Source organism: Hippopotamus amphibius, chromosome 12 (assembly GCF_030028045.1).
Source record: "Hippopotamus amphibius kiboko isolate mHipAmp2 chromosome 12, mHipAmp2.hap2, whole genome shotgun sequence".
NCBI classification, from domain to species: domain Eukaryota; kingdom Metazoa; phylum Chordata; class Mammalia; order Artiodactyla; family Hippopotamidae; genus Hippopotamus; species Hippopotamus amphibius.
This window is the reverse complement of record NC_080197.1, coordinates 29,577,058-29,599,707: the sequence shown is the minus strand read 5'-3', so window position 1 is coordinate 29,599,707 and position 22,650 is coordinate 29,577,058. Positions and strand designations below refer to the sequence as shown.

At 39.6% G+C, this 22,650-nt stretch overlaps 1 protein-coding gene and 1 non-coding gene across 2 annotated transcripts; both read left to right on the top strand.

The window, feature by feature from the left end:
• The first annotated feature begins 346 nt into the window (after positions 1-346).
• LOC130833949 (signal-regulatory protein beta-1-like) lies at positions 347-21,587 on the top strand. Its single transcript, XM_057704066.1, has 5 exons — positions 347-407; positions 1,905-2,261; positions 14,840-15,154; positions 17,975-18,286; positions 21,481-21,587. The coding sequence occupies exons 1-5, from the start codon at positions 347-349 to the stop codon at positions 21,585-21,587; spliced, it is 1,152 nt and encodes a 383-aa protein (XP_057560049.1).
• On the top strand, positions 13,495-13,685 carry LOC130834194 (U2 spliceosomal RNA). The gene has a single exon (XR_009048587.1). It is a non-coding gene; the product is annotated as a U2 spliceosomal RNA (small nuclear RNA).
• Positions 21,588-22,650: the final 1,063 nt, after the last annotated feature.

Here is a 22,650-nt window from a genome sequence, read left to right as displayed (position 1 = left end):
CTTCCATATGGCATAATTTGTCCCTGAGACTCCTGGATGAGGAATGGCCACCAGCATCCTTGAGATGGAGTATGAGGCCCCTAGGGTCACAGCCTAGCACTAAGAGAGTCTGTCAGGGCCTCTCCAAGCATCTGGCAGCCCTCATAGCAGTAATTTCTTAGCTTATGCCTGATTCCTATTTCACAGTCTAGAAGCAGGAACTCTCAATACCCTACAGCCATTTCCTCCCATGATAGTCACTTCCTCTCATATCAGGGAGACAAGGCTTCACTTCTCACCACAGAGCACAGAGTCTCTGGCCTTGCCAGACAACAGTCATGCAAAGCAGTCTCCAGGAGCCATCAAGATGCATGTCCCTGCCTCCTCGTCCCACCTGCTTCTGCCATCCTTGCTGCTGGGACTCACAGGTGAGTGCCACAGCCTTGGGTACCATTGTACAGGGATGTTCACCTGAGTTTGGCAGTGGTACCATTTCCCCACTGGCAGTGGGACAGATGGATCTTTGTTTCAGGGCCTCATTCTTTTCTGCCTCTTTCTCTTCAGGACATTTCTCTAAATGTTCTCTTTTACAACAAGGATCTCCTAAACAAATTCCCTCAGAATTCTTATTACCTACTTTTGTCTTCAGTGCAAGTCCAGACAAGATTTAGCCCACCCAAGCATTTCTCAGGATGGGGTTTCCTAGCCACTCCTTAACTCCACATCCCTGACACCCTGTGAAGGATCCACGACCCTCAGTGGCTTTACTTGCAGTAATGGGTACCATCCTGAGGGCGGAGGTGAATGTGTGGCATCTGACTCTTCCATCCTGCTGGAAACACAGAACCTGGCAGTCAGGGATGCCTTAGTATAGAAGGGCATAGGTATATGATAGATAGATAGATAGATAGACAGATAGATAGATAGATGATGATAGATAGATAGATAGATAGATAGATAGATGATAGATGATAGATAGATACATACATACATAAATACATAGAAACATAGATATAGATAGACAGAGCACCACTACACATGTAATGTAGGAAACTATTAGAAAAATTGGTAAGTGGTACTTTTTAGACTATTAATCTCCTAGAATCTCAGATTCTTAGGATTACATTTTTGATGTGGGAGTTATACCTGTCTTCACTTTCTTTTCCCTAGATCTGACCCAAGACCCAGGCAGACTGGTGAGGCATCCAATTCCTCCCAGCAGTGTTTGCACCTCAGTGGAAAGATCATCCTATAAGTGGTTAAAAGCATAGATATATTTTTGAAAGCAATATGCTAGAGTTCAAATTTTAGTTTCATCACTTATACCATGTTTGATATTGGAAAATTTACTAAACTTCTCTGTGCTTCTGTTGTCTTGTCTGAAAAATGTTGTAACTAATACCTTACTCATAGGGTTGTGGTGAAAATTAAAGAATTTAGTTAATATATTTAAGTGTTTTGAGTGATGTTTGGCACACACAAGCTTCTGTGGAAGCTCTGGCTATTATATCCTCCAGAGTTTAGTTAATGCAAATATGAACACATAAAAATGATTCCACTGTTTCTGGTCATTACAACACTCATTCTGGTTCCTTGAAAAGCCTGTGTCTTCATTTAAAACTCACAGCAAGTAGTAAAACAGGAATGATTTGTCATGCTTCAAAGAAAAGGAACCCAAAACAGAGGGATGTCATTCCCAGAATATCCAGGCTTGTCAGTGGTGAAGCCAGGCCTTGAGCCCATGCCCACCTGGTGCCCAGGCCAGGGCCCTCCCCTTGGACTCCAGGTCAACAGTGGGAGGCCTTTCAGGCACAGTCCTGGCTTTTTTTTTTTTTTAAGTTTTCAATTTCAGTGTCACAAAAAACCTCAAGAGAGGTCCCTTAGGCCAATCAGGGGACCTGGAACTGACTTGTGTTTCCCTCTAGCAGTGGCAGGTGAGGTGGAGCTGCAGGTGATTCAGCCTGAGAGATCAGTGTCATTTGCAGCAGGAGAGACGGCCACTCTGCGCTGCACCGTGACCTCCCTGCTCCCCGTGGGGCCGGTCGAGTGGTTCAGGGGAACTGGGCCAGGCCGAGAGTTAATCTACAGTCTCAGAGGAGGCCCCTTCTCCCAAGTAACAACTGTTTCAGACTCCATGAGGAGAAACAACACGGACTTTTCCATCCACATCAGTAACATCACCCCAGCAGATGCTGGTGTCTACTACTGTGTGAAGTTCAAGAAAGGAGAACCTAACGACGTGGAGGTGAAGTCTGGACCAGGCACCTGGCTCTTTGTGCGTGGTAAGTCCGGACCCCGGAAAACCCAGCCATCTCTTCTAAGACAATCACAACTTCCAGTCTCTTAGCCCAAGGCTCCTGCGTTGTTAGCGCTGTGTCATGTTTGAGGATAAAAGATGAGGATAGTGAGACGTCATAGTGAAGAAGAAATGTAAAATGTAATCCCAAGGACATATCAGTACAATCCTAACCCTTCAGAATCTTATATTTTTCAAAGGCCACAAAAAAGGCTTAAAAGCATAGTGGGTAAAAGTATAGACTCCGGGCCCAAATGACCTGGGTTCAATTCCCAACTCTGCCATTAACAAGCTGTATGACATTAGTGAGTTGCTTAAATACTCTGTGCCTCAGTTTCTTCATCTAAAAGATGAGGATAAAATATTTACCTAATTGATTTGTTGTGAGGATTATAAATGTAAGCACATTTATAAAGTACTTAGAAGAATACCTGTGACATAAGAAGTATTATATTAGTGTATATTGTCATATTCAGGATATTAAAGCCAATCAGACTTAAAAATACATCCTTAACAGCATGGAACCATATATTACACAGAAACAAAGATGATAAAATTATTGAGGCAAAAAATTGTAAATATCACATTTTTATGTAGGATATGTAATTCTTATGTTTCTTGAACTTGTCCTGCATTTCTATAAGTCCTATATATATTCTTGGATTTGGTCCTTACAGATAAAGTCAAGGCTGAAGACAAACCCTGCAAGACTCTATATCATCCATTAAAGGACAGCCTGGGAAGCAGAACAATTAGTTCAGGCCTGTTAGCAAAGAAATGATTATAATGTTTTTGATATTAAAAATGAACATGAAAATTTGCTCTAGCAGGACCATAGAAACATACATCAACAGAATATTTGAATCTTTAAAATTTTAGAGTCTTAGCACCATGGAGAAACAAGAATAATGGTAGACAGTCTTTGGGGACAAAGAGAAGGTCATATGATTTTCAAGATTTGAAAATAAAAAGTAAATTGCATGTGAACATTTGAAGGAGATCAGCATGAGATATCCAAGGGTAACACTGAACACTAGAATATACAGAGTACTGCCTTCAAACTCCTTAGGGAACCTGATTTCCACCTAAAATTGTATACCCAGCCAGTTTGTCAAGTTTGCAAGATCATCAAGAGCTACATTTCATGCACCCTGTTTGTTTTACCAAACAGGGGTTAAAAAAAAACAAGACAAGGGGACTTCCCTGGTGGGGCAGTGGTTAAGAAACCGCCTGCCAATGCAGGGGACATGGGTTTGATCCCTGGTCCAGGAAGATCCCACATGCCACAGAGTAGCTAAGCCCATGCACCACAACTACTGAGCCTGCGCTCTAAAGCCTGCAAGCCACAGCCATTGAGCACACATGCCACAACTACTTCAGCCCTCACACTCTAGAGCCTGTGCTCTGCAACAGGAGAAGCCACCACAATGAGAAGCCCTCGCACCACAACAAAGAGTAGCCCCCACTCTCCACAACCAGAGAAAGCCCGCGTGCAGCAATGAAGACCCAACACAGCCTAAATAAATTAATCACTTAATTTTTTTTAAAAAAGGAATATAATGTTAAAAAAAAAAAAAAGGTAAGAATGGGAAGTAGTAATAGGAGACTGGAGACCCCAAGGTAACAGCTGTGCAGGAGGAATAGGAATGGCCACAGGATCATTCCAGACCAAGAGGACTGGGGACTTTAAAGAGGAACATCTTCAAAAGGCAGAATTGCTAGCATATTAACTAGCTTGCAAACTTACATCCACCATTTCTAATATTATCTAACATTGAGTTGAAATGTAATCCAACACTTTTAGAAAGAAGAAAGCAATAGAAAGCATAAGAATTATAAAGAAAATGGGAAAGCTATCTCTCTATGATATCTGGAAAACTTAATAGGATCAACATTCAATTTTACAATCAATAAGATAATTTATTAATGTAGAAAGTTATTAAATCAGCAAACAAAAATCAAAAACTTTCATATAAAGCTATAGTAATCAAGACAGTATGGTACTGGCACAAAAACAGAAATATAGATCAATGGAACAGGATAGAAAGCCTGGAGATAAACTATGGTCAACTAATCTATGACAAAGGAGGCAAGGATATACAATGGAGAAAAGGCAGCCTCTTCAATAAGTGGTGCTGGGAAAAGTGGACAGCTACATGTAAGAGAATGAAATTAGAACACTCCCTAACACCATACACAAAAATAAACTCAAAAAGGATTAAAGACCTAAATGTAGGGCCAGACACTATAAAACTCCTAGAGGAAAACATAGTCAGAACACTCTTTGACATAAATCACAGCAAGATATTTTTTGACCCACCTCTTAGAGTAATGGAAATAAAAACAAAAATAAATGTGGGACCTAATGAAACTTAAAAGCTTTTGCAAAGCAAAGGAAACTATAAGCAAGATGAAAAGACAACCCTCACAATGGGAGACAATATTTGCAAATGAATCAACAGACAAAGGATTAATCTCCAAAATATAGAAACAGTTCATGCAGCTCAATATCAAAAAAAACAAACAACCCAATCAAAAAATGGGCAGAAGACCTAAATAGGCATTTCTTCAAAGAAGATATATGGAGGGCCAAGAGGCACATGAAAAGCTGCTCAACATCACTAATTATTAGAGAAATGCAAATCAAAACTACAATGAGGTATCACCTCACACCAGTTAGAATGGGCATTATCAGAAAATCTACAAACAGTAAATGCTGGAGAGGGTATGTAGAAAAGGGAACTCTCTTACATTGTTGGTGGGAATGTAAATTGATACAGCTACTATGGAGAACAGTATGGAGGTTCCTTGAAAAACTAAAAACAGAGTTACCATATGACCCAGCAATCCCACTGCTAGGCATATACCCAGAGAACACCATAATTCAAAATGACACATGCACTCCATTGTTCATTGCAGCACTGTTTACAATAGCCAGGACATGGAAGCAACCTAAATATCCATCAATAGATGCGTGGATAAAGAAAATGTGGTACATATATACAATGGAATATTACTCAGCCATTAAAAGGAATGAAATTGGGACATTTGTAGAGACATGGATGGACTTAGAGACTGTCATACAGAGTGAAGTGAGTCAGAAAGAGAAAAACAAATATCATATATTAGCACATATATGCAGAATATAGAAAAATGGTACAGGTCAACTGGTTTGCAAGGCAGAAATAGAGACACAGATGTAGAGAACAAACATATGGACACCAAGTGGGGAAAGTCAGGGGGAGAGGAGGTTAGGGGGGAGTGAATTGGGAGATTGAGATTGCCATATATACATTACTAATAAGAAAAAATTATGAAATTGTACACTTTAAATATATGCAGTGTATTGTATGTCAATTGTATCTCAATAAAAGTTCTTAAAGAAAAACATATATATAAAAAAACTTTCATATATATACAAACAAAAACCAGTAAGAAGACATAATGGAAAAGATAAGACATACATGATAGAAAAGTTTGATTAAATTAAATACTTGGGTCAACTTCTACCAAAAGCATGATAAGAACTAGATTTACTCACCCACTAAAAATCTAGGCAAACTATATGATGCAATAGTGGACAAGACATCGGACATCAGGCGACAAAAAACAATGATCTCTGAGAGATGAAAAGCAAATGAAGTGACACCTAAGATTGCCCTCCAGTTTACTTTCTGGGAAAGCTTTCAGGCCGCTATGCAGGGAGAGAGAACTCAGAAGGAGCCTGGAGGTCTGCCTGAGTTGATAGGAAGTTGCTAAAAGTCTGAGGAGGGAAAGGTGGTAAAATTTTCAGAGTGGGGCACCAAAGAGTAACGAGACACACAGAGAGTAAACTCCAAAGATCTTGAGCAGGGCCTCAAGAGGCAAGTCCCTGGAGCTCACCCAAGGCCAAAAATAGTGCCTGTTCCATCAACTTGAGTGAAAAACCTCATAATTTGGGGGCATCTGGGAGAGTACACAGAAGGGCTCTGCCACAGCGGAGGTAAAAGAATTAGCTCTAGGCTAAATGATGCTGTGGTTCTGCACCACAAATCTTACATACAATGTATGAAAATGTCAAACTGTTTCCAGGTAATTTAACCATGTCCCAAAAGCACGTTTGAGCATATTTATTACAATATAAATTTTCCAGTGCCTAACAAAGTAAAATTCACATCTGGTATGCAACTAAAAATAATCAGGCATGAAAAAGGCAGGAAAATACAATTTATAATGAGAAAAAATAATCATTTGAAAACTAATTAGAAAAAAACAGATGACAGGATTAGTACACAAGGACACTAAAGTTATTATAACTATGCTATGTATGTTCAAGGAGCTAGAGGAAGAATTGACTATATGAAGTAGAAGCATGGATATATTTTTAAAGCCCAAGATTGAAGTTTTTAGAGATGGAAACTGCAATGACTAGGATGAAAAATAGACTAGATGAGATTAATTGCAAATGAGACACTGAAGAAAAATATTAATGAACGAAAAGACACAGCAATTGAAATAATCAACAGGCAAGATCAAGATGACTGCACTGAGGAATCCTACCAAACATTTAAGAAAGAAATACTGACAATTCTACACATATTCTTCAAAAAAAAATTGAAGAGAAAGTAATGCTTCCCAACTAATTTTTAGGGTGAACATTATTCTGATACTAAAACCAGATAAGGAAAAATATACACCAATATCCCTCATGAACACAGAATTATTATAAAGCTACAATAATCACACAGTGTAGTATTGGCATCAAGATAGAAAAATAGGTCAATGGATCAGAATAAAGATTTCATTTTACCAATTGATTTCTTTAAAAAAAACAAAAGTGAGGGAGAAAAGATAACAAACAAAAAAAGTATAAAGACATTTTTGTGGAGAAAAGAAAGTTTTTTCAACAATGGTGCTGGATCAACTGGAGCATTAGTAGGCAGACCAATGGAACAGAATTTAACAATCCAGAAACAAAGGCAGTGCCTCCTACCATACACCAAAATAAATCCATATGGATCAGATATTTAAATGGAAAAGTGAAACTGCAAGTATTAGATTAAACTATGTGTGAATTCTTTTATAATCTGAAAGTGGGGAACATTTTCACAACATAATTCAAAAAAAAGAAATAAAATAAGAATTTGACCAATTGTACAAAAAGAAACTTGTGTATGGATGTGTATGTGTATAATATTTTGCAACTTATAATACAGAAAAAGAATCACCCTAATAAGTAGAAAGAACTTGTAAAATTTTAGAAGAAAAACACAAGCAACTCCATAGTGTTATGAGTAATCACTATGAAAAGGCAATTTACAGAAAATGAAATAGGAATATCTCTTAAACATATAAAAATATGTTCATCACTCTCATATAAGAAGAAATACAATTTAAAACTATACAGGGACACAATTTCTCACCTATTTTCCTTGCCAAAAATCCATAAGTTTAACAACAAACTCTGAGGCAGGAGCTATGGGGAAATGGATGCTTCCATATTTTGCTGGTTGACATGCAAAATCATATTACTCAAAAAGAGGTGACTATGGCAATGTCCAGAGAAATTATATGTTACATATACACATTCATAGTTACGTATTACCCTGTGAACAACAGTCTATCTTCTAGCAATGTATCTCAAGGTATGCTAACATAAGTGCAAGGTGACTTACACTTCGTCTCTTGATTACAGTTACCAATTAACATAGAACAATGGGGTTCTATGCACTGTAACAAAAAAAAAAGCATGAGAAGAACTCAGCACACTGCTTCAGAAGGACCACAAGATAGCATTAAAAAAGAAAACAACATGTAGAACAGTGTGTGGAGCACACTAGCTTTTATGATAAGAAAAGTGGTAAATACTAGAATATACATATTTCCTTATATTTTTTTAAAAGAGGAAAAAATCAAAATCTAATTTTTTTAATTTACTGATGAGGAAGGGAACAGAGTAGAAAGGACAGGAATGAAGGCTAGACTTCTCTGCTGTACCTTGGTTGAGGTTTTGACTTTGAAAACACATGAACATTTTTAAATTTAAAATGAAAAAAGTCCTAAATACTAAAATATGAAGTCTGAAATGAAATTACTTAATCTAACTATGGTCTAAGCTGACAAAGGCAAATTATTTCAAGGGACTCTAAAACATAGAGTTTTAACTTGGATTCACCCAGAGGCAGATCCTGAGACAAGAATTTGAGTTCAGGGTCTCCCAATAGGGCAGTGGCGAAGTCAGACAGTTAACAAAGGGTGTGTCATCAAGCCCACCACCATGGGCAAGTGGAGCTTAATCTGGTTGGGAAACTATGAGACATAAGTCTCAGATTTATCCCTCTTGAGAGGAAAGGAGTTTGGGATATTATATACCAACTCCCTTTCAGTCATTGATTGAGAGCTGCTTCCAGGTGTTAGATGCCCAGCACTTCCAGTGTTCCATGTGCACAGGCAACCTTTAAAAAGAGCAACTATTCAAAAAAAAAAAAAACTGGCAAGTAAAAACATGAATTTACTGGCATTGAGGTACTCCTTAGTACACTGAAGTGGTCAGGCTCAAGGAATTTGAGTGAGCCTTGAAGACAGTACGCTACACATATTAATGTGCATCTATATCCCCAATTAAACATATCCTGAGGACAAAAAGAACAACAAAAAAAGAAATCCAAATGCTACTCAAGAATCATACTGATTGGTAGTAATATTGTGTTGGTATTCATAAATATTATATACGTGTTGTAGAATGAAGTTAAGTAATTGTGTTGCTGTCCTTAGATATTGGGATTTTCAGTATGAGAAACAGAAATAGAGCAGAATCAAAGTAGTTACATTTAAAAACTGCATTCCTATAGCAATACAATCCTACCTCAAGAAACAAGAAAAAGCTCAAATAAACAACCTAAACTCACACCTAAAGCTACTACAGAAAGATGAACAAAGAAAAAAAAAAAAAAACCCTAAGTTAGTAGAAGGAAAGAAATCATAAAGAGCAGAGCAGAAATCAGTTAAAAAGAGATGAAGAAAACGATAGCAAAGATAAAACTAAAAGCTGGTTCTTTGAAAAGATAAACAAAATTGATAAATCTTTACCTAGACTCATCAAGAAAAAAAGGGAGAGGACTCAAATCAATAACATTAGAAATGAAAAAGAAGTTACAACAGACACCACAGAAATACAAAGGATCATAGGAGACTACTACAAGCAACTATATGCCAATAAAATGGACAATCTGAAAGAAATGGACAAATTCTTAGAAAAGTACAACCTCCCAAGACTGAACCAGGAAGAAAGAGAAAATATGAATAGACCAATAAGAAGTAACAAAATTGAAACCATGATTTAAAATCTTCCAACAAACAAAAGCCCAGGATCAGATGGCCTCACAGGCAAATTCTATTAAACATTTAGAGAAGAGCTAACACCTATCCTTCTCAAACTCTTCCCAAAAATTGCAGAGGGAGGAACACTCCCAAACTCATTCTATGAGGCCACCCTGATACCAAAACCAGAAAAAGACATCATAAAAAAAAGAAAATTACAGGCCAATATCATTGATGAACAGAGATGCAAAAATACTAAACAAAATACTAGCAAGCTGAGTCTAACAACACACTGAAAGGATCATACACCATTATCAAGTGGGATTTTTCCCCAGGGATGAAAGGATTCTTCACTTATTCAAATCAGTTAATTTCATAAACTATATTAACAAATTGAAGAATAAAAACCATATGATCATCTCAATAGATGCAGAAAAAGCTTTCAACAGAATTCAACATGCATTTATGATAAAAAAAAAAAAATCTCTCCAGAAAGTGGGCATAGAGGGAACCTACCTCCACATAATAAAGGCCATATATGACAAACCCACAGTAAACACTATTCTCAATAGTGAAAAACTGAAAGCATTTCCTCTAAGATCAGGAAAAATACGAAGGTGTCTACTCTTGACACTATTATTCAACATAGTCTCTTTTTAATAAATTTTATTTATTTATTTATTTATTTATTTATTTATTTATTTATTCATTGGCTGTGTTGGGTCTCTGTTGCTGTTCACGGGCTTTCTCTACTTGCGATGAGTGGGGGCTACTCTTCGTTGTGGTGCACAGGCTTCTCATTGCGGTGGCTTCTCTTGCTGCAATGCACAGACTCTAGGCACACGGGCTTCAGTAGTTGTGGCATGTGGGCTCAATAGTTATGGCTCACGGGCTCTAGAGCACAGTCTCAGTAGTTGTGGCACACGGGCTTAGTTGTTTCGCAGCATGTGGGATTTTCCCAGCCCAGGGATTGAACCCATGTCCCCTGAATTGGCAGGTAGATTCTCAACTACTGCACCACCAGGGAAGCCCCCAACATAGTCTTGGAATTCCTAGCCATGGTTGTCAGAGAAGAAAAATAAATAAAAGGAATCCAAATGGAAAAGAAGTAAAACAGTCATTGTTTGCAGATGACATGATACTATACATAGAAAATCCTAAAGATGCCACTGGAAAACTACTAGAGCTAATCAATGAATTTAGTAAAGTTGCAGGATACAAAATTAATGCAAGGAAATCTCTTGCATTCCTTTATAGTAACAATGAAATATCAGAAAGAGAAATTAAGAAAACAATTTCATTTACCATTGCAACAAAAAGAATAAAATACCTAGGAAAAAACCTACCTAAGGAGGCAAAAGACCTTTACGCAGAAAACTATAAGAAGCTGATGAAAGAAATCAAAGACAACACAAAGAGATGGACAGATATACCATGTTCTTGGATTGAAGAATCAATATTGTGAAAATGACTTTACTACCCAAGGCACTCTACAGACTCAACGCAATCCCCACCAAATTACCAATGGCATTCTTCACAGAACTAGAACAGAAAATTTTACAATTTGTATGAAAGCATAAAAGACCCCGAATAGCCAAAGCAATCTTGAGAAAGGAAAACAGAGCTGGGAGAATCAGGATCCCTGACTTCAGACTATACAAAGCTACAATAATCAAGACAGTATAGTACTGGCACAAAAACCGAAATATAGATCAATGGAACAGGATAGAGAGCCCAGAGATAAACCCATGCACATATGGTCACCTAATCTATGATAAAGGATGCAAGAATATACAATGGAGAAAAGACAGCCCCTTCCAAAAGTGGTGCTGGGAAAACTGGACAGCTACATGTAAAAGAATGAAATTAGAACACTCCCTAACATCATACCAAAAAAAAAACTCAAAATGTATTAAAGACCTGACTGTAAGGCCAGACACTATAAAACTCTTAGAGGAAAACACACACAGAACACTCTTTGACATAAATTGCACCAAGATCTTTTTTGACCCACCTCCTAGAATAATGAAAATAAAAACAAAAATAAGCAAATAGGATCTAATTAAAAGCTTTTGCACAGAAAAGGAAACCATAAACAAGATGAAAAGACAAACCTCAGAACGGGAGAAAATATTTGCAAACGAAGCAACTGACAAATGTTTAATCTCCAAAAGATACAAACAGCTCATGCAGCTCAATATCAAAAAACAAAAAAAACCCAATCAAAAAATGAGCAGAAGACATTTCTCCAAAGAAGACATACAGATGGCCAACAAACACATGAAAAGATGCTCAACATCAGTAATCATTAGAGAAATGCAAATCAAAACTACATTGAGGTATCACTTCACATGCATCAGAACGGCCATTATTAAAAAATAATAATGTCCTCACTGTTGGTGGGAATGTCAATTGATACAGCCAATATGGAGAATAGTATGGAGGTTCCTTAAAAACCTAAAAATAGAACTACCATATGACCCAGCAATCCCACTACTGGGCATACACCCAGAGAAAACCATAATTCCGAAAGACACATGCAACTCAATGTTCATTGCAGCATTATTCACAATACCCAGGGCATGGAAGCAACCTAAATGTCCATCAACAGAGGAATGGATAAAGAAGATGCGTTACATATATACAATAGAATAATACTCAGCCATAAAATGAAATGAAATTGGGTCATTTGTAGAGACATGGATGGACCTAGAGACTGTCATACAGAGTGAAGTAAGTAAGAAAGAGAAAAGCAAATGCCATATATTAATGCACATACATGGAATTTAGAAAAAATGGTATAGATGATCTTATTTGCAAAGCAGAAATAGACACAGACGTAAAGAACAAACATATGGACACCAAGGGGGGAAGGAGGTGGGTGGGATGAATTGGGAGATTGGGACTGACATATGTACACTACTATATATAAAATAGATAACTAATGAGAACCTACTACATAACTCAGGGAACCCTACTCAATGCCTTGTGGTGACCTTAATGTGAAGGAAATCAAAAAAAGAGGGAATATATGTATAATATAGCTGATTCACTTTATGGTACAATAGAAACTAACGCAACATTGTAAAGCAACTATACTCCAATAAAAATTAATTAAAAATAAAAATTAAAAAACAAAAACTGCATTCTTAAAATTGATTTAAAACTATCAGCATTAACCCATTTAATTGTCTTTCTCCTAGAAAACTGTTTACTTCATTGTGCCATCCACCATAAGGACCCAGTAGCAACGACAACCCAGTAGTAATGAACACTGCTAGTGCACAGATGGTGATTTCTAAATAGCACTACCACTAAAAAGAACCAGAGTTCTTTAGGGAAATGACTGATTCCAGACCTTGGACAGGAAATGTGCAAAATGAGCTTGGAATATTTTGTTGTACAGAAATAAGGAAGCAATGTCAACTAAAGTTATATAAAAAGACTCAGAAACTAACTTAAAGGAGACTCCCAAAGATGGGACAATTTGAGCATTAAAAAAGATAAAATTACAATATATTGACATCCATCAAATATGTTAAAAACCATGATATCACAATGACTGAAAATTTAAAAACTTCACTGGTCACTTTTGGGGATTACTAAGGCACCAACCCATTGCTATGAATACCAAAAGATAGTAGTAAAGACATTTACCCGAGACCTGGTTGTCAGGAGTTAATGAAGCAAAGAATAATTACAACTAATAAAGGCAGAGGTGATGAGGACATTAGATTATATTAAGGAATAATTATTAAATTTTAAGTGTGATAATAGCTTTTTACTACATTTTAAAAGAATTTTTCATTCTTAAACATACATGCTGAGGTAGTTGTGAGTGGAATGATAGACTGTCTGATATTTGCTTTTAGATAATTCAGTGGATAGAAAAGTAAAAATAAAAAAATGTTGACTTTGTTACTGCTTCTCAGCCTTTCGGCTAAGATCAAATGTAGTATCTGTTCTTATCAGTTTAATAACTGATTTGTCATCTATCCAAGGACAACATATTAAATGGATTTTTGGAGCAGGAAGTTGGAATAGGAGTTTGCTCCATCCACCCCACGAATCGACCTGGTCTTTCAGTACTTCCAGGAATGGTGCATACCTCTGAGGAATAACTCAATGTCAAAAATTCCCCACAGACTGTGGGGAATTCCCTGGTGATCCAGTGGTTAGGACTCCATGCACTCACTGCCAGGGTCCCAGGTTCGATCCCTGGTCAGGGAACTAAGATCCCACAAACTGCACATCATGGCAAAAAAAAAAAAAAAAAAAAAAAAAGTTGGGTATTTGTTGATAATTGCTAGTTTCATAATGAGAACTTCCTATTTTTATGTTTTTTTTTACAAATTACCATTAAAAGAAATTTTTTTAAAATACAAGCCTATATACTTTCTGAAAAGTCTTTGTGCACTCCCAGGTATACATATACCCCAAACTGACATCCACAACGATACTTCACAGTTTAAAAAATACTGAGGGGAATTATACCCATCTGGCAGAAAGTTTAGGGATAAAGTTGTCATAGGTTCATAGAAAACTAAACCAATGAAAATAATGAAGCACTTAAAAACTCCTGGGAAAACAAAAAGTTGTACAAGAAAGAAAATACAATCATGATATACTACGTGACCCAGCTGTGAATAATACTTCTTTGGTCATTGATATGTGCTGAATCCTGATAATATCAGAGTGGATGTGTCCCTGATAGACGGATGTGAGGAGGGACAGTGTGAGTGGCAGGTGGAGGGAGATATAAGAGAACTAAATCATCACCTTCTACAGTAGTAGGTCTATTCATAACATATGACACTGAGAAATAATAGCATGAGCACATTATTTAGAAAGAGACAAGTGTCCAAAGAATCAGCTAAAAGAGTTGAGTGATTGGTTTGTAATTTTTGCAAGCAAAGAAATCCACTGGTTGGATTTTTTTTATTACACACCTTAAATGACATTTTTTTTAAAAGTTCTTTGGGAAGGAAGGGATGGAGGGGTAGTGATATGATCGGACCTATATTTTAGTATGATCACCATGGTCTGTGGGTGCAAATGTGGAGAAGCAAAGTCAGTGAGACTGACTTTGCCAGCAAGCTGTTATGACAAGAAGAGTCATAATAAAAATGAAGAAGAGAAGAAAACTGAACTTGAGAGATTGGGGTGATGTCTCACTGGGTGAACCATAAGGGTGGGTATTGTACTAGACAGTAACTTGCCATCTTCATTTCCCTCCCTTCTCTCTCCACTTTGCCTTGATCAAAGCTAAGCCCTCTCTTCCAGAGATTTCTGGCCCCTCCAACAGGGCGAGCCCAGGCCAGATAGTGAATCTCACCTGCACATCAACTGGCTTCTTTCCCAAAAACATACATCTCAAATGGTTTGAAAATGGTGTGGAGCTTAAAGCCCATCAGACCCTCATCGTTCCGCCTGCAGATGCTTCCTCCTACACCATCATCAGCACCACCCTGGTGACCCTGGCCTTGTCCTCACTCCACTCCCAGGTCACCTGCCAAGTGGATCACAGTGAACTGCAGAGTCCCCTCAGTGGGCATGTGAACATCTCCAAATTCCTTCAAGGTAAGAGCTCCACCCACCCACATGGCCCAACCTAGGTGTCCTCCACCTGTTTTCTGCTTGGAGCCCCTCACCTGAGTCCTCCTATTCATTCTTCACCAAACCGCATGTGAGGTGGGTATGAGTTTCCCTCACTTTTAGGACCATCCTATTTCCTTTAATGCCATGATCCAGTCCTTCTCTTTCCATGCTCCCTTCTCTCCAGTGTATATTGGGAACTGGAAGTTTATTCATTTAACAAGTGTTTATTGAGCATTTGCTATGTGGCAGCATTATTCTAGGTGCGAGGGTTTCCATGGTAAACAGAACAGACCTGGTTCTGCATCGCTGAGATCAAAGCCATGTGAACCTCATCAACCAAGAAGCTATAACTATGTGATTATGACCTGTAACACTTGCCATGATGGAAAGAGCACTGAAATCAATGAAAACAGGAGAATCTAGTTTACAAGGAAATGTCTTCTTGAAGTGGTGATAATGGAACCAAGGCATGAAAGATGAAAAAGAGTCAGCCAAGTAAAGGGTAGAGTGTTCCAGGCAGAGGAAACGGAACATGCAAGGCCCTGTGGTGGGGTGGGGTGGAGAGCAAGACACATTTGAGGAGCAGAGGGGAGGCCCATGTGGCTGGATCTTAGTGAGAAGAGGGGGTGTGGGAAAAAGGAAATGTTGGAGAGAAAGGACAGGGACCGGATCACACAGCACTTATAGGCCACAGCAAGGAAGTTTCTTCTACTTGGACTCTGCACATGGACTCCTAAACCCTTGTCCAGGCCACCATGTCAGCACTGCTTTGCTGCCAGTACTGCCTTTGAAACAGGCTTCCTGAAGCTACCCTGGCATCAAGGGAGGGAACAGTGCAGGCAAGGCCATGTCCCACCCTTCTTGCTCTGACCTCATAAGACAAACCCATTGCGATGGTGTCAGACTTTGCATCTAAACTTGCTCAACATAGGCTTAATGTAGTCCCTCAGGACATAGTTCCTGGGATATTAAAAATGTTACATCACTCTCAGAATGCTCAATGGAAAATAACATCATAGTGATTTGATTGGTACCATCACCAACAAACAAAAAAAGCTCTTTCTTAATAACCAGAATTTTCATCAATCGTTTTTCTTCCTAAATTTGTATTTCCATTACAATTCCTGCAGAGAACTTTATCCTAGTGTAGCATATTCTATGTGTGGAAGTCTTTCACAACATTATACATATCACAGAGGACTGTGAGGACACAGAGAACTACCATCAAAAAAAGCATATATATTAAACATATTTGGTTTTTCCTTGTGAACTAAGGGTGTAAGTGTTTAAAAATTATTTTGGATTGAATTGTATAATTGATCAAAGCAATCTAGATATATGAAAAATTCTGACAAATAATTATTAAAATAACAATGTTATATCAGAAAGGCAGCTCAGTGAGACAGATGGAGGAGCTTATGATGTTTTGATTAAAGCAGGCTTTCTGGACAGCAGTGTTTTGAACTGTCCTTTTAAATTGTGTCCCAGAGTCTTTACACCAAGGGCAATGCACCACAGTTTCTTTGGGGATATATGGGGAAAACCTTTTTCTTTGTAAAATTGAAGGAGAATGGAGAAACAGGAGGCAGGAGAGGGATCCAGCCCTAGTATGCAACTTTAGCAAAGAGTCATGGGAGGGTTCAGGACCTGGAGATTAACCGTATTAAACTACCTATATATTTACTCTGCAGGATGTCATTATGTGCTTCCAGGGGTAAGTGTAGCAGCAGTGAGTGTAGACAGTCTTCAAAGTCGCTATGAATTTGGCTTCATCTCACCCACATTCCCCCTGCTCACCCTGTCACCTTAATATCCTTGGGACATGCTAGGCTTCACCCCCAGGGGCACTGCCCATGCCCTTCCGTCTGCCTGAGATACACTTTCCCACACAGAGCTTGATCTCAGTTCCCTCCCTCCTTCCTCTTGCCCTCGCCCATCCCCTGTGCCTAATGTTCAAGTTACCAGGACTGCATGATTATCCCAAACTCATTCCAGTATTCTACACTTACTCCAAATCCTCAAAATTATTATGCTCACATATTCTGTAGGTCAGGAATTTGGGCCCAGCAGGGATGACTTGTCCCTGCTTTATTACATCTGGGACCTCAAGCGGATGATTCAGAGGCTGGAATCAATGAAGACTCCATCACTAACATGTCTGGCCATTGGTACTGCCATAAGCTTGGGGCCTCAGTTCTTACATGAGCCTCTTATCATCTTTCCACATGGGCTAGCTTGGGCTTCTTCAGAGCTTTCTTGCTGTGTTCCAAAGGTGATGTCCCAAGATTGCCGGGTGGAAGTCACATCAACTTTTATAACCCAGCCTTGGACATCACACAGTGTCACCTCTGCTGCACTCTGTTCCTAGTCACAAAGTACTGCCCAGGCTTCAGGGAAGCAGAAGTAGACTCCCCCACTGATTGGGAGTAATAAGGTTCTGGATGACATTGTGAGCTTGCTATAGTCATTTCTGGAAAATACAATCAGCCACATGTAGTTCACTCCTATTCACCTTTCATATTTCTACTCTAAGGTCACTTCTTCCAGAAACCCTTCCCTACCTGCCCACTTCCAGACCAGGTCAGATGCCCCTTTAGGCTCTCCTAACCCATATGGGGGTCAAGTGGCTGCTTTTTCCCCCTTGTCCTCCCCACCAGAGCAGGAGCTCCATGAGGGAGGGACCATGTCTGTCTTTGTTGACTGCTGTTTCCTGAGAACCAAGAGCAATGCCTAGAAAGGTGTGGGTGCTCCTTAAACATCATTTACATGAAAGAAGTAATGATGGAAGGGCTGTTGTTTCAGCTGTTCCCACAGTGAATATGTCGGTGCACCACATTCCAAGCCTCCAGGTGGCCATCCTCACCTGTCATGTGCAAAGGTTTTACCCTGAAGGCATACAAATCACATGGCAGGGGAGGAAAGAATGCTTCAATACCCATGAGGCTTTCAGCCCCACCAAGAACCCAGATGGCACATTCAGCCAAGACAATCATATCCTGGTCAGCACCTCAGAGGACAAAAGGCTGTTCACCTGCCAGGTGTGGCGTGAGGCCCAGACACTGGTCCAGACCAGCATGCAGCTGAGTGAGCTTACAGAACAGCAGGCGAGTTTGGGTGAGTAGGGGTGGAATATAAAGCAGTTAAAAACTTGAACATGGAGACAAGCCAAGTTCAAATGCTGACTCTGCCATGTTTGTTGTGTGCGACCTTGGGAAGGTCACTTCACCTTCTGAGACTCAGTTTCTTCATCTTTAAAATGGAACAGCAAATATAGCCACCTCTACATATTGTGATGCCTTAGGTACCAAACAGCACTAAGTACCACTTTACCACACAGCTGCATCCTGACAACACATCCCCTTTATCATATGTTCCTGTGCATAACCAACATAATATGTAATATCTTTCCCCAAATCCCACCCAACCTCCCAAAAGCCATTCAGATAATACAGTTTCTGAGTATATATTAGGTATTTTGCTGGATGCCCATTTGATACAAAAATGATCTAAAGTACATGTTATGATCCCCAATTTAAAGATGAGAAAGCTGAGGTTCAGAGAGTGAGGTGACTCCATCCAACACCAAAGTGTAGTCTTGGTACCTGAGTCTGGGGTGGACTAAGCCTCCCTGGTGGTGGTTGAGTGATGGGAGCAGGAAGCCAGGTTCATCCTGATATCTTCCTGTCACCAGGTGCCACAGCATCCAGCTCCCTCTTTGGGACCCTCATCCTGCTTGGCTGGAAGTTGTTTCCCCTGACTATACTTTCCATCATCTATGTCCTCAGGAGGACCCTCCCTTCCAGGTAAACAGGGCACCCCATATAGGGCTTGGGCTCATACGGGTGGGACTCTAGGCCAACAGGGAGCACTGTGAGGAGAGCCATGAGGTGCTCCCATTTCTCCTCTACCTTGAAGGATGTTGAATCCAGAGGGTCCCTGAGAGCTGCACCCCAATTCCTTCAAACTGCCCTTTGCCTCTCACAGCTCCAGTCTGAGGATACATAAAGAGACAGGTTCCCCTGACCTGGACAGGACCCAGGGGGCAGTTAAGGAGGGAGATGGAGAGGGAGTTAGTGTGGAGAGAACACTGGTGAGGTGGTCTCTGAGGAGAGGTCTGAGAAGGACAAAGGCTTTGCCCAGCTCCCTGCTTCCTCTGCAGGTCACAGGCACTGCAAGGCCCTCCTCAGTGACATAGGACCCTTGTCCCCTTCTGTCTTATTCAGGAGGACAGATCCAGGAGGGACACTTTCCATGATGCCTGCAGCCTCTGCCCCAGCTTCTCCTGCCTTATCAGCCTTCTGAGACCTGTCCAGTACTGGCTGCCTCTCCTTGTCTCCTGCAGCCGAAGAGGAGGAGAGGAGAGCCTAGACCAGGAAGGTCCATAGTGAGAGGTGGCCTCTCATGCCCTACCCAGGAATGGAGCTTCTGTGAACATTCTGACCCTGAGCAAGAAACCCAGCAGAGGCATGACAGGTTTTTACCCAGGAAGAACAATACCTGCCATTCTGAAGGCCTCTTTCAAGCTCCTCAAGGAAAGCTCTCTATGGGCACCCAGCTGCCATGAAACATTTATAGTCCCTTTATTTAATGGAAATAAAAGAAACACTAATGGCCAATAAACATAAAGAGATGCAAATCTCTCTAGTGACCAGAAAAAGCAAAAGCAAAACCACACTGAGATGACATTTTGTGCCTAGTAAAATAGCTAAGAATATAAAAGCATCTAGCTCTTTATGGCATTAATGAAATGCATTTAAATTGGCACAGCTACTTTGGGAAACAGTCTGGAAAATTTAAGTTACACATTCACATACTCTATCACCAGGTATTTTCACTCTTGGGTTGCACTTAAAAGAAGGTTGTACCTAAAAGAAGGTACAATTTCTTTAGGTTGTACCTAAAGAAATTCTGGAAGATGTGCACCAAGAGATATGTACAAATATATATTGGGTTGGCCAAAATGTTGGTTCGAGTCTTTCTGTAAGATCTTATGGAAAAACCCAAATGAACATTTTGGCCAACCCAATACATGGTAGCATGTTTCAAAATTAGCAAAACCTGAAAACAATCCAAATCTACAGAATGATGGGCAAATAATAAAGTACAATCACAGGATGAAGTGATTTACAGCAAGCTATCAATAAACACCAGCTATACACATTAATATGGATAAATCTTTGCAATAATAGTAGGTATGTGAAAGACTCCCAAAATTTTATAAATCATATTTTTTCAGAAAGGACCAATGAATAGAAGATATAAAATAGTAGCTGCTTTGAAGTGGGGAAAGGCAGAGGAATAAGAACACTGGGTACACACAGGTAGGTGTAAGTTCTTATCAGGATTCTAGATTCCAGGCTGGGTGGTGGCTTCATAAGTATTTACACCATTTTACACACAAAAAAATAGAGAGAATAACAATAACAGATTGATAAGTTTGTATTTAAGTAAGTATGTGCATTGCAGGCTGGATGATTGGAAAAAAGGAAGGGAGGATGGGAGCAATGGAGGAAGGAAGGGAGGGAGGGAAGATAAATGGATGGATGGGTAGGTAAGTATATTAATAAAAGGGTTCATGCATGGATGAATGATGAGGGTGCCATGAAACAAGAATTATGGTAAATACAATTCTATGTACTTAAGATCCAAAAGAAAAAAATAAACTAAAGAACATTACTTAGAGAGCCCCAACTTTCCCTACCTGTTATGACATTCTAAGAGTTTTGGTGCCACAGTGGGTCAGGCACTTCACATGCAATATCTTATTTTATCCTCATACAAATCACACAGGTGGGTGCCATTCACCATTTTACAGGTGAGGGATTTGAAGGAACTTCGTGTTACTAAGATAAGTGGTAGAACCAAGAAACCCAGATTCAAACCCAACTCTTCTCAGTGCTTTCCGAGGAGCCACATTGCCTACAGTTCTAGAGGCAAACAGAGAGATCTTGTCCGAACCTCATTCTACTGCTCCTGAAACTCTCATGCCTGCTGTTTACTCTAAAACCCACTCCACACCTCTGAGTGGGGAGGAAAAGGGAGGAACACATGTGCTTTGCCAGGTTTGAAAGGTGGTTCTGGAGTAGACCTAGGGTTACGCATGGGTCCCAAAATGGCTCTGGTGAAAATCTGGGGGAGGTAGTGTAGTCCTAGTTCTGGGGAAAGGCTCTCTGTAAAAGGATAAGTATGCCCAAAGGAAATAGGCATCTACAGTATTTGTCTCACTTTGCCTTGAACCTTTGGAGTCACAGAGATGGGGAGGTTGAGTGCCATCTCCATTACCCCTCACACATTGTTCTCCTCTTCAGCATTTTCTACTCCCAATAGAGTGGCTTCAGCTTCAACATCTCCATCCCAGCCTCCAGTGCTGGGAGCCTTGGGGATGTCTTGCCTCTTTCTCCCCAAGGATGAGTAAAGCAAAGTGCCCAGGGAGCAAAAGTTAAAGACAAGCTCTTTCTCAGGATAGAGAAAGGATATCTTCAGCCCATCTATGACTTTGCCACCTTGGATTTTTTGTCCGAGATGTGCTAAATCTCAAGCCTCATGGATTGTTTCCTCCTGCCCATCTTTATGGTCCCTCAGACCCTCATCAGCACTTACCTAGATCACTCCAATAGCTTCCTCCCATGACTTACTGTGAAATCTGCAGTTCATACACTACAAACATCAGAAAGACTGTTCTAAGACATTTGCTCAGAAACTTTAGACAGTCCTCATTCCCTAATTATACCTCAGGAAATTGATAGTGCTGTCTCAAGTGTCCCATACCTTGAAACCAGAGGAAAAATGAAGCAGCCAGAAGAGCCCCAGCTTGGACATGAAGATTCCTTGTCCCTTTAAGGAAATAGCTCATGTCCCAAGCACGCTCAGTCCAGAGCTTCCACACAAATGATTGCTCTTCTCAGTGGAGTTTATGCCTTCATTTATTCCACAAATATTACTGAGCTTATGCTATGTAACAGGCACTTTGTTAGACACAGAGAAAACATTGGTACAGCTGATCCCCACCCTTGAGGAGTTTGCAGTGTGAGGAAGACAGATAAGAAAAAAAAAGGAAGGAGGTAATAAGAGGGGAGGAGGGAAGGAGATAAAAATTAGGAAGAAAGGAAGAAAGCGAAAGAGAGGGAGGAAGGAAGAAAGGAAGGAAGGAAGAAGATTCTATCAAATCTTTAGAGAAGAGTTAAAATCCATCCTTCTGAAACTATTTCAAAAAATTGCAGAGGAAGGAACACTTCCAAATGCATTCTATGAGGCCACCATCACTCTAATACCAAAACCAGACAATGATACCATAAAAAAAAAGAAAATTACAGGCTAATATCACTGATGAACATAAATGCAAAAACTCTCAACAAAATACTAGCAAACCGAATGCAACAATACACTAAAAAGATTATACACCACAATCAAGTGGGATTTATCCCAGAGATGTATGGATTTTGCAATATCTGCAAATCAAACAGTGTGATACAGCAAAT